This window comes from Solanum dulcamara, chromosome 7 (assembly GCF_947179165.1).
Source record: "Solanum dulcamara chromosome 7, daSolDulc1.2, whole genome shotgun sequence".
NCBI lineage: Eukaryota > Viridiplantae > Streptophyta > Magnoliopsida > Solanales > Solanaceae > Solanum > Solanum dulcamara.
The window spans coordinates 7,706,323-7,720,023 of NC_077243.1; the positions used below are offsets into that span (position 1 = coordinate 7,706,323).

Sequence of the window (13,701 nt, forward strand, 5' to 3'; positions counted from 1 at the left end):
TATTTGATAATACAATATGAAACTCAAAAGTAAAACATTTTAAATGCGTTTTTGCTTTCTCTTAACTCTTTTAAATTTAATGTAATAATTTTTAGAGATAATTTCAGAGATCTCTTTCCAAATTTTGCTATATAACACTCACATTTTCTATGATTTGCAGCATTATGCTAACCTCTCCTATTTTGTTTTAACCATTCTTTAAATTTATTTAAATTAACTACTATGACAAATTTGTCCTTATTCATATCAATGCATATTATTTAAAAATAACTTATTTAATAAATACTTTAAAAATAAATTAGTACTAAAGCAACACAAATAAATTAATACCATAATATATTATATATAGATGATGCACGTGTTCTTTTAATTACCAACCAAAAATTAAATATCTTTGCAAAGTAAAGTGAACTAATTTACTGATAATTTCATTCACTATAATCCACCACTTTCACCAAGAAAAATGATGTGAAATTGAATAGAAGGGTAAAATTGGAAAATTATAATTAATTTATGTTTATTTTTAATAAATTCAAAGAACGGCTAAAAAAATTAAAATAAAAGAGGTAGTCGTAATAATATGATTTTTACCGAGCAAAACTTGGTGGTAAGTCTCTAAAAACTTTCCCCAAGTTTTAAAGTTTGTAGAAATCCATAACTCCTCAAATGTAAATTACACATAACACACGTGACACGTCATATTGACAAATGGAAAAATTGTAACTAATTTGATACTCCCCAAAAGATGGTCATGGATAATATCTATAATCTCTTCAACTTTTTTGTCCTGTGATGGTAAAAAATCTTTTATGGAATGTAATTAGTGAGTTTTCCATTTTCAATCAAATATTAATTACTTTTCCTTTCTAAAGAAAAAAGATTATGAAAATACATTAGTCCACAGTCAAGATAATAAATTAGTTGAATGTTGACGGTCAACTAATGAGTTAACAAGTCCAAAACAAAAAAAATGTGGTAGTACATTTTCCTCTCTTAATAAAGTAGAACAATAAAAAACCACACACTTGTTCTTGTCCTTGAAAGTTGAACCACTTTCCCATTTTCCTTTTCTTCTCCTCCTCCCAATATTCACCATTTAACGCCGGTCCGGCGGCCCCCTTCATCGGCAACTGATAAAAATGTCTGAAAATCGTCCTCATGTACTCATCTTTCCTTATCCAGCACAAGGCCACATGCTTCCCCTTCTGGACTTCACTCATCAGCTAGTCAACAATGGAGTAGCCATAACAATTTTAGTTACCCCAAAAAATCTCCCCATCTTAAACCCCCTTCTCTCCAGGAGCCCATCAATAAAAACTCTCGTTTTGCCTTTCCCTTCTCACCCTTCAATTCCCGCCGGCGTAGAGAATGTCAAGGACCTTCCGACCAATGGGTTCCGTTCCATGATGTACAATCTCGGCAAACTTCGAGATCCCATCATGGAATGGTTCCGCAACCACCCTTCGCCGCCGTCGGCCATAATTTCCGATATGTTTTTGGGGTTTACTCACGAAATCGCCACCCAGCTCGGTATTCGCCGGTACGTGTTCTCCACTTCCGGCGCGTTAGCCTTATCAATTGTTTATTCACTGTGGCGTGAAATGCCCAAAAGGAAAAACCCCAACGATGAAAACGAAAATTTTCACTTTCCCAATATTCCCAATTCCCCGAAATTCCCTTTTTGGCAGCTCTCTCCTATTTACCGAAGTTATGTTGAAGGAGACGCAAGTTCAGAATTCATCAGAGAATGCTATCTTGCTGATATAGCGAGTCACGGAATCGTTTTCAACACGTTTATGGAACTGGAAAATGTGTATTTGGATCATCTGATGAATGATTTGGGTCACGACAGGGTTTGGTCTGTTGGACCAGTACTGCCAGCTTCCGACGACGATGATGATAATAATAATATTTCCGGCCAATCGAACAGAGGCGGTTCAAGCTCTGTTTTAGCTAGTGAAATACTAGCATGGCTCGACAAATGCGAAGATCACTCGGTGGTGTACGTTTGCTTCGGTAGTCAAGCTGTGTTAACCAACAAGCAAATGGAGGAGCTAGCCATATCGTTGGAGAAAAGTGGTGTTAAATTCATTTTGTCAGCCAAAAGAGCCACCAAAGGACATGCTTCAAACGATTACGGCGTGATTCCGTCTTGGTTTGAGGAAAAAGTGTCTGGACGGGGCCTGGTAGTTAGAGACTGGGCCCCACAAGTGTTGATTTTAAATCACCGAGCTATTGCGGCATTCTTGACTCACTGTGGTTGGAATTCAATTCTGGAGAGTTTAATAGCTGGAGTACCAATGTTAACATGGCCGATGGGTGCGGACCAATTTGCCAATGCGAACATTTTAGTGGATGAGCATAAGGTAGCAATTAGAGCTTGTGAAGGTGCGAAAACGATACCAAATTCGGAAGAGTTGGGTAAGTTACTGGCGGAAGCTGTGGAAGGAAACAACGTAGAAGAGCGAAGGGCTCGTGCAGCAGAGCTACGAAGAGTTGCAAATAATGACATTAAAGAAGGTGGGAATTCGTTCAAGGATTTGGCAGCGTTCGTTGAACATTTAAGGGAGGAGGCTACAAAAATCAATGTGTAAAACAAACTTCTGAGGCAATAATTTGGTGATCCACAATCTATCGTTGGAGTCATCTTTTGCTACAATATCAGTATGTAAGCATGGATTATTTTAACCATTAGATATATGAAATAAATGTTATCGAGTCTATTCGGCTTGGATGATGAATATAAGTACTATATTAAGTAAGCGGTTGCCCAAGTTTCCAAATATTTTTGGCGTTATTTTTTGGTAAAGTTTTGGTGAAGTTTCACGCCTTAATTTATTTTAATTTTTTGATGAAGTTTTAAAAAATATTATTTTATATTCATAAGTTCTAAATATTATTAAAAATACTCGTGTGTTATCATTTTATGATGGATATCTTTCATTAAAAAACAACGTTATAACATAATTGATAACAATCAACAATAATAAAATAATAACATGGGCAAGAGCAATACATTAATCCAATTAAAAATAATTTTTTTTTCAATCTTGTCATTCAAACAACTCTTTTTCGTAGGAGATAATAAAAAATTATTCTTTTATAAAAAAAATTCATATTCTACGAACAACTTCTTCCTGACAAACTTTCATTTCAAGATCAAATGACCGAAAAAACGAAACAATATTGTTACTCTGAATCGATTGTTCATCATTTTTATTAACAATCATATCATTACTTTCATATTAAGTGAATATTTCATCACTGCTTTGATTTTCAAGCAAAAAATTATCTAATACGGCACAAGTAGGGGCGGAGCCACCTATTGCTCAGGGGTATCCGAATCCCCTTTCGACAAATTCATTTGTCTACTTTTTTAAATTTTGAACCATTAAATCAAAATTCTGGCTTCGTTATTGGGCACAAACAACTACTATTTTTATATACATGTCTAAGTCATAGTTGTTTATGCCTTGTCATAATATTTTGAATCTATTTTTTCATGCACCAAATATTTTTTCAATTACATTACGTCATTTTTAGGCTCTCTTTCACTTCTCATATAGTCTTGTAAATGATATCGCACTCCTTTATATGAAACTAGAAATTCTTTTGTGTTTCGAAGACCAGGGTCAACAATATAATTTTTTTTATAAAAAATTTAAAAATGTAATTCAGAGCATACTTATGCTTCTTCTTGATTTCTTTCTTTCTAAAACACTATCAACAATGAAATTACAAATTTATCTACCATGTGGTGGAAAAGGAAAGTTATTCAAAAATGAATAATCCGATTATTTATTACTCCCTCCGTTACATAGTGATTTTTTGAGTGATTTTTCATTTTTCAAAATAATTGAATTATTCAAAGTTCAAGATAAATGTTTGAAATTTTTTTCATATTTGTCCTTTCATTTATTGAAATTTTATATTTTCTAGTAGATAAATCACACTACCTGCAAAGTTATATTTATGATTTTACAAAAGGCAATAGTGGAAAGTATGATTTAAATTATGTCCTTGAATGTTTTTCTTAATATGTGTGCATTGTCTTACAAATTCACTTAATAAGGAATGGAGGGAGTAATAGATAGAGATATTTTTTATGGCGGAGTAAGTTGATAGATAAATATTAGTTGACATTAATAAATAATGAGTGTTTTTATAAAATATCAAAGTTTGGATAATTTTTAAATTTTTAAAACTTGTCAAGTTCTCAAGTTTTAGTTTTTTCTAGAACTTGAAAACTTGAGATTTTTACCAAATATATTTGTCAAGTAATGGCCAATTAGATGGACAAACCCTAATTTCCAATTTTTTTTCCAAGTCTTTTTCAAAAATTATTTGGACCAAACGACACCTAAGTTTTGAAAAACTCCTTTAAATATATTGAAATATACATTATGTATAGGTATTTGCACATTTGAGCGAAAGTATTGAATCTAATAATAAGCAATTAATATGTTTGGTGAAAAAATGATTATGCTAAATGACAAAAAACTTGTTTGGATTGATTTATTAAATGTTTTTAAGCGAAAAGAACTTTAAAGCAATTTTGTAGTATTTTTGAGTAAAATAAAAAAATGCTTATATAAATCAATCTTTATGTGTATGTCATATATAAACTAAGTCAAATAGTAATTATAACTTAAATCAACTACCCTCACAGCGATCAACTTTAGCTACTTTTCCACTTCTATATCTCAGGCTACTGGAAATGATTGGTTTGCATTTTTTTAATTTTCAACCAACTTTCGGTATCATCAACAAACATATGCGTCGTCTTACTTCATATTATATGTTTTTCTCGTTCAAACTTCTTGGTCGTTACTTTATCTTTTATTTTGAATGACGAGGATGGTCGGACTGGACGACTCAAATGTATTGGTGGTCTAAAGTAAAATTCGAATGAGGCCTTAAATTTTAATTTTTTTAGTAAAATTTATTATAGTCGATTCGTTTAATTTTTCTTGAGACATATAGTAGTATAGTTTTGTCAAACTTCTAATAATTTTTTCTCCCTTGTATGAAAAGTTAATATTTTTTATAAATAATGCTTAATATTTTTTTAAAAAATCTATATTATAACCTGTTATTGCTCTTAAAAATGAGCCCTAAGGCTAATGCCTTTTTTTTTAGGCTTGTAGAGCTGCCCCTTTTGGGAGATTGAAATAATTTCTTTGATTTTATAAAGTACCGCATCGGTCGTGGAATGAGAAATCCGTCTCCTATCTGATTTGGACTCATACTATATAAATACTATATAATTAACAATCGTGAGTGCTTTAAGTTCCATACAATTGAATTAAAATTGCTACTAAATTTTGCCAAATTCATACTTCTCTTGCTAGCTTCACCCTTGTTTACGGTTGTTTTTTGATCTTCTTTTTCATTTAATTATTTAGATTGTTGAAGTCCGGCACTAGTGTAACATGGACAAAGGGGGCTGACAATTTTGCAAATGCCACCATTTTATAAGTGGATTTGCATAAGATATCAAATAAAGGTCTGTGAAGATGCCCAAGCCGGAAAAATTGTTAACTGATATCGTGAATGAGGGGAGGAGGCATGCTTCGCTAACTGCATGGTATGTAACTAATTAAGCTTGCAGAAATTCTAACCTCCCCATACTCTACCACTTATAAGATCACACTGAGTATTTTATTGTTTGTTGCTTGCAGAAACTCATCTAATTTTGGATCTTGTGTAAGCAAATGTAATGAGGCCTTAGTTATATAAAAATCAAGAATTATTTAGGGACCCTAGTTAGATTGTTATGAATCTACCCCAGCCCAATAAGAATATCGGGCCGAGACCAAACAGTAGGGCCAGGCTAATTTGGGATCCGGGGTTAATTAGTGTGATTTTGGGATTATACAATGTAATGGTAACAGGAAAAAGGGGGAAAGCAAAAGAAGACATAAAATGGCCTTTCCTACTTTTTAGAACTGTAGGGATACTGATGCCCTTCAATTGAACTGTAATTTCAGCCCAAAAAGATGTGCATCTGTAAGAAGTTAACATCCAGAGGGGTTACCATTGAACATGCAAAATTTTTTGGGTATCACAAAAAAAAACCATTTCAAATCTTTTATATTTTCTAAAAAAGATATATAATAAAAAAAACAAGTTTGTAAAGCTACAAACTTACTCATCCCATGGTGTTTGGGGAAAAACTTAGAAAATAGTGTTTAACCATACAACTTGCTATTACTTGGCAAATATATTAGCAAACATTCAAAGATAGCTAAAAACTTGTAGAAGCTACAAACTCTCAATCACCTCATTGAGACCACGTGATGTACAGTGTTTCATCAGGCCCCAAATTGAACTTTAATCATAAATTACTGTCACTCTGAGATGCTTAGCAGTGATATTACTTTAAAAAAAACGCAGTCTTCCTGTTTTGACCAGTGGTACTATATAGAATATTAACGAATCAAAATAATGATTCTTACCTATAATTAATAACACATTAGTACATCACAGCTAGAAAAAAAAATAAAAAAAATATTCCAGTATCACAATGCTAATTAGTACTTGAAGGCACATGCCACTAAGCAAAATTGGGTTAGTGTTTAGTTTCCCTGCTATGAGTTGGGCCAAGATTGTTGAACCAAAACCAAAAATTTTACATAATTTTAAGGATTTGTTGTGTGGAGAGGTTGGAAATTGTTGATTGGGGGTTTGTGACGGGGTTTGCTTCCTGATCCTGGACCTCCGATATAGTCCTTGTTCATCATGGTGAATAACTCAGTCGCATCGTCCAGAAGTTTCTCTGATTCAAGCTTATGAAATGATTCATTATCATCAAATTGATCATCTGTTGAAACTAACTTATTGGATGATGAGTTCTTCGAGCAACATCCATTTGTTGATTTTTGGTTAATCCTAGTGCTCTCATCCTTGAAATTCAAAGAATCGAATATATATTAAGATCAAAGTATTACTAGCTAGTAACATGGGAATTACTCAAACTAGTCTGAAAGCAAATTGCGTATAGTCAATAGGATGGTTTAAAAGAGTAACCTGATCATTGTGAATGTTCTTTCGTGACTCACCAAGTGGACTTGCTGAACTATTGATGCTTCCTGCGTTGTAAACCAGAACATACCCAAATTGAGGATTCATTCTGTTTCTTTTTCCTTTCTTTAATTATTTATGCAAATTGAATACGCTAGCTCAAAGCTGAAGAATTTACACTCATGAAGCTTGCAGGGAGGAGTTGAAGAAGAACACAGAAATCACAAAAGAAGTATATTTCCATTCTCTTAATTTGCTTGAGAAAAAGAATAGATGGACTACAAAGAATTGCGATACTCTTGCACATGTGAATCTCAAAATTCTTGCAATTTTCTATTTGTACATACAAGTATACTATTATCGACCCTTTTCACAAGAACAACTTACTAAAGAAAAACAGCTAATTAGATCTAAAACGGCCAAAAAGTTTCTCTCTGTCTCTCACAGTCTCATAATAAGATTACTAATCAGTTATTCTTAGGGGGGTGCGGTCTTGCCATATGATAATCAGCGTTAAGAGCCACAAAACTTCCTGTATTGGCCTTCAATGAATGGCTTTTACTACTTATACCGCTCAATTCTCTCAACTTCCCCTGCACTTTATGGTACTTTAAATTTCCAACAGAATGGATACTTGCACTTGCCGCACCTGATGAATCAGTTTCCTCCACTTTCTTCATGTTTTCCTTTCTCTCTATCATCATTTTTCTTCCTCCCATTTTCCCATTAGTGAATTCCGCAGCTGCTGCTACACCATCCAAAACTTCCTGAAATTTCAACAAAAACCTCCTTCAGAGTTTGTAATATTATCAATTTTAACTTTGAAAATAAGATATTTGATCATGTAATTTGAGTATTGAGAAAACAAATGATAATATTGTAACTAATAGAAGGGGAAATCAAGACAGATGAAGCTCTGCTCAAGTGGTTGAACATCTTCACCATCAATCAACTAGTCAAAGTTCAAGTCGGGCCGGAGGATAAGTGAAAATACTATTGATCATTAGAAAAATCAAATCAACTTTAGTACCTTCTCTACACTCGGATGACTCCGTAGTGCCCTGGCGTTATCATTTTCAGCCTCATGGACCATTTGTTTAACTGCAGAAGGAAGAGCAACTATTTAAATTTCCACTGGAAAAAAATCTATAAATGTATTGATGAATGGAAAAAGAGAAAGGCAGTACATACCATGGTCATCACTTTGAGCAATTGTGTCCTTTATGGAAAGAAAAATGAAGAGTACCATAACAAGCATAAAGGAACTAAAACTTAAAGACACCATTTTTTTTGACCTCTTTCTTTTTGTTATGTCTGTTATACTCTGCAATAAAGGAGAGAGATGCACATGGAAGGAAACAGGGGAGATTTATAGAAAGCCCAAATTCCAAATACAAGTCAAAGCTAGGGTTAGAACAATGAACTTTTTCTTGCTTAAAAAAATTGGTTAAGGGTACAATTGAGCACCTGGGGAAACACAAAAGACTGAATAGAAAAAACAAAAAAGTTTAAGAAAGAGGAAGATGGTCTTTCTCATGTGTTGATGTTAGGGAAAAGGGCTATGATAGCGTGGAGCTGAAGATACGGTTGTTTTTTTCCATGTCTGCCGCGCCATGCATGCAACGAGGAATTGTTTGTTTTGTTTTGTTGGCCTAAATTTACACCAATGACTAAGCCTTTCATTTTTTTTCGTGTGATATTCATAGGTCACCAATACAAGTCATAAAAACAGTCACAAATATTTGTATTAGAATACATCGCACTTCTTATGATGTGACCCTACTCAAATAATGGGATGTTTTGTGAATGAGATTGCGCACCTTTACTATAAACGGAATTTCGAAACTAAGTCAAATTTTAGAGGAGATTAGTTAGATATTCCTATATGAATCAGAATTAGTTGATTCCCAAAGTGGATACTTAAAATAAAATAAAAAAAGGCAAGGAATGATTTAGGTTTACACAGAAGTGGTCCAAAGGTAGTGGCAATTTTGACTTCCTGAAGAATTGGGAGAAAATCCTATTCCCCTGGCTCCTATTTTATGAAAAAGATCAAACCGTTAACTTTTTATTTTGTAAAAAAGTAGTGTCTATCTTGCCTTTTAGATAATTATCATCCTCCTTCTCTCTAATCTCTACTCTCTATGTATTTCTTGTATCATTATATTTAATTAATTTTTAAGTTCGATATGTTCTTTTCGACTTCTTTCATAAAGTTATTCATATTTTCTTTTTGACTACTTGGGCATTATATTTCATACTGGGGAATAGTATTTATTTAGAGCTAGCCAGTACAGGCACAAACTATAATTGCTTCTTGGTAAAACAGTGAATCTAACTCTAGCTAGGATTCATTAATTAAGAAACCTTTACAAATCTATTGTTAACAGGCACCACCTGGCAGTCCTTGGTCAAAAAAATTCCTCCTACCACTAATTGTTGTTATATTTGGTTATTGAACACACATGATCAGGGGCGGATCTACATGGAGATCGGAGGTTCACCCTAATCTCTTTTATTGGAAAATTATACTATATATAAGGTCAAATTCTATTTTTGTTAGTATATATATTAAAATGAACTCCCTTTGATATAAATAATGAGCTTAACTTAGTGGCTAAGGGGTTCAACAATCGCCTTCAAGATTGTTGGTTTGATTCCAGGTAACAATTTTTTCCTCCCTTTTTTCAATATTTTTTTCCCTCCCTTTTTTTCCCTTGGAATATCCAATAGCAAAGTTGATATGGGCTGGCTCAAAATTTTAATCCAATGAAAAGCATTTGGGCTCAATGTAGAGCTTTTTTTTTTTTTTTTTTTTCATTATTTGTTTTTATGCCATCTCTCCTTTCCAATTTTCATTTGCTTAAATTTATAAGGCACATTATTTTTATTTTTATATTTTATTCTTCTTATTTTTATTGCTCATTTTATTTACGTAATTCTCTTTTTATATATTAATTCAAATAAACTCTTTAAAAATATATCAATTGTCCTTAACATGAAATTGAGATAGAAAAAATATTTTTTAAAATAAGGTAAATTCAAATTTGATCTAACAAAGAAATTTAAAAGTCATGAATATTTACGTTATCACTTTCTTATTTTTTCCAGAGAGATGTAAACTAAACTTATTTGAATCGCTTGTCTTTTATTTTTTACAAATGAAAAAACTTATGAATTGAATAAATGAACTAAAAATCGGCGATGCCATTTACTTAGCTTTTTAATATGCATTATAATATTAGCAACTCAATCATTATACATTTTTAAAGAATTTTGACAATTTTCAAAGTAACATATGATTGTACGAACACTAATTTTAAAAAATGAAAAAAAGAACACTACAAAATAAAAGGAAAAATCATATTTTTTTTTAAAAAGCTCAATGGATCAAGTTAAAGTAAGAAGAAACGCTGTATACGACATGACAAAACAAGTTAAATTTAGTGGGTTAAGATTAATTTTCTTTCCCATTTTGCTTCATTTTTCAACTTACTTCTATAAATGTTGAACGCCCTTCACAAAAATTCTGGTTCCGCCACTGCACATGATTAGTGAATTCTCTTAGATATCCTTTTGCCAGAAGTAATTAGTGAAATGAACAGTGTAATTCACTAGTAAAAAATGTACTTCCTCCGACTCAAATTATCTATCGTGATTTTAATAAATATTTTTAAAAAAAAATAATTTGTCATTTTAATATTCAAAACAAATTAATATTCTTTTTTATTTTTCTCGTAGTAATATTTTTGAAAATTACGTACCAACACCTTAATTATGAAATGATGAAGTATAAATATAGTAAATATATAATGAATATATAAGATTATATTTAATTAATAATCTCTTTAAAAGTGTGAGAAAGAGAAACACGACAAATAGTTTGAAACAACAAGAGTATAATATTGGGTAAATGAACACGGGAGATTATCGAGAGCAAGGAGTCGGTCAGGGGGGAAACCAAAATGTTGAAGAAGAAGAAGAATGAGAAGAACATGGACAAGTGGTAAAATTAATTAAACTGCGCGCCTTGAATAACTGAGCACCTAACCTAAGCAGCATAACATTATATATAATATAACAACTCTTTTAACTTTACAGTTAGGTTTTAACAAACAAGTTCAGAACACGAGAGCTCGATCTCCCATTTTGTTTTTTAATCAGTGAGTGCATACCTCTGTTCTTTAGTGTCTTCAACTCTTATTTTACTAGTTTTTTATTGACACGGATTAAAAAAACCAACAACGAGTTATTTGAACTGATTTAGTCGTATGGCTTTGAGGTGTAAACGTAGAAATTGCACTCCATATCTAGTTTTCATTTTGCCATCTAAGTTATACCCAATATTTTCAAATTATTTAACTAGTTAACTATAAGTGTTGGTGACGTTCAGCCCTGAGACTGTGTAAACACAGTGCAGTTCTCTGGAAATGTAATTAATTACCAAGTTACATTCCATTCAAAAAGTGTTAACGCACATTCGTTTACCTTGAGGTGTAAACACACAGTATTTTGCAAAAATCAAACCATCTCTATTTTTCCACTCTCGGAGATTGTTCCGTGTCAAGGGTGATTATCCGACACTGCATATATCAATATTGTGCACAATGTAAATTTCAAAGCGTTCGAATAGCTAAAACGAAAAAAAATGTATTTAGATGGTAGTCATTAGTTATAGTCATAGTTTCGCGATGAAAGTCTATTGAATTTTGTCTTTTTTTTTTACATTCATATATATATATATATATATATATTTATTTATTTATTTTTTATTTTTTTTTATTTTTTTTTTGATTAACAAATATATTCATTCTTCTTCGTATACTAAATTATTAAACTAATTTTTTTGCGAATTTTTATTTATAATATCTAAATGAGATTTAAACGTCGAATGTTTGTTTGTATATGCTTCATCTAGTCCATATATATTAAGTGAATTGTTGAGACTTTTTTTTTATAGTTCAAAATAAGTGAATTTTTCAATGTTTAAGACAATTATTGAGGCTTTTTGTCCAAAATTATTCTTTCTTTTAATGAAGTTCTCAACTGCCTTATTTTTATAGGACATTAATTAAAGAATAGTCAAAAAAGTTACAGTGGAAGTAACCTTTAATTTTTGTTGTTAAGTATTTTTCTTAAAGGATGTGTCATACCCAATAAGTCACTCAATATGAACTAGAGGTAGTATATATAACAACTTCTTGACAAACACTGTCACTAAAGAGAGGTTTGACCGTAGTGAAATCATTATTCTATTTTTGTTTTTTAAGAAATGTGTCAAATAAAATTTGGACAAGTAAAAATTGATGAAACGAATACTATGTAGTATATACGTTAATGTTCTCTACTCTGTTTAAATTAAATTACAACTCTTATTTTGTTTGTTTAAGCTGAGACAAGTAATTAAGTATCTTTTAATTCATTATGATTGGTGATTAGTTTTAATTAGTGGGATCGACAATGAAAATGTGCTAATAGAGTCAGACATTACAGCTGAAAATAAAGATAATTACTAAATTCGAGGATGATGGAGTCTTGAAACTAGTTGACGGTTGACTTTATGCTTAGAGAAAAAGTTTTAAAGTAAATTTCAACAAAATTTCAACGAAGATTACAAAAGCATCAAGACAGTGTGTGAACATGGAAGGTAACCTTTGCTCGTTGTTCCAACCATTCCGCGTTGACACAGTGTAAAACTTGCTTTCTCCGTTCACTATCAAGTTTTGTTTTAGAAAAGTTAATTTAATTAATGTTCGGAGTTAATAATCAATATCATATCATATAAATTAGGAGGGATGGAGTATACTACACTGCGAAGCAATCTAACTATTCACGTCCTCTGCTTTTGATTATATGTATACTCAAATTATTTATTGGATTGCACTGTACTAGGATGAAAGGATGATTGAACAATTAGTCTTGATTAGGTTCTAAGTTTGTTTTGGGCTGTGAAGTAGTACTTTTTGGTGTTTCAAACACTGGGATTTGGGAAAAGGAAAAGGGGAAAAGGGAAAAGGGAAAAATGTGTTTGGGTTTTCAAGACACTAGCACATGAAAGCCACTACTAAGGCAATTGGCACGACCGCCGTGGGTGTCGCTGATTCCTCGATCTTCCAACTTAAACTTCATGCCATGACAAACTTTTTGGCAATAACAATAACCCTTTGAAAACTAAACTTTTACTAACTTTGTAGAAAACTTTGCACATGCAATATCCGAAATTCGACTTAGACAAATCTTGAATTTAGATATTTTCTTCTTTCCATATTAGTTGATTACTATACTAAAAATAGTTATCCCATATTAGTCGATCACTTCACTAAATTAAGAAAACATTAATTGATTTTTTCCCACATTACCTTTGCGATTAATTCTTTTTGAAAGTGTTCACACTTATTTATAAAGTTCTAAAGAAGTTCTTAAGGGGTGAATTAGTAAAACTATCCTTTTATTTATGATTTTATAATATGCGTGTAAAAAAAAAAATGAGAAACTAATATGGAATGGAGGGAGTATTTTTTTTTTGAAGTTTAGGTATTTCTATTATAAAATCATGCAAAAAAATTATCATACGTACTTGAAGTTCAAACAAAAATGGTTGAACTTCATCCAATGAAATGCCCGACTTTGATCCATAATATCTAAAGTTAGGCGCTACATGTATGAAGTTGTTCAGAA

At 31.8% G+C, this 13,701-nt stretch overlaps 2 protein-coding genes across 2 annotated transcripts; one reads left to right on the plus strand and one right to left on the minus strand.

The window, feature by feature from the left end:
* Positions 1–1,020: 1,020 nt before the first annotated feature.
* On the plus strand, positions 1,021–2,762 carry LOC129896320 (UDP-glycosyltransferase 89B2). The gene has a single exon (XM_055972181.1). It carries the CDS (start codon positions 1,140–1,142, stop codon positions 2,592–2,594), a length of 1,455 nt encoding a protein of 484 aa, XP_055828156.1. The 5' UTR covers positions 1,021–1,139; the 3' UTR covers positions 2,595–2,762.
* A 3,771-nt stretch (positions 2,763–6,533) lies between these two features.
* Positions 6,534–8,533, minus strand: LOC129895828 (uncharacterized). Its single transcript, XM_055971599.1, has 5 exons — positions 8,215–8,533; positions 8,054–8,124; positions 7,673–7,790; positions 7,030–7,091; positions 6,534–6,905 (listed from the first exon to the last, which is right to left on the minus strand). Exons 1-5 carry the CDS (start codon positions 8,306–8,308, stop codon positions 6,642–6,644), a joined length of 609 nt encoding a protein of 202 aa, XP_055827574.1. The 5' UTR covers positions 8,309–8,533; the 3' UTR covers positions 6,534–6,641.
* Between the last annotated feature and the right edge of the window lie 5,168 nt (positions 8,534–13,701).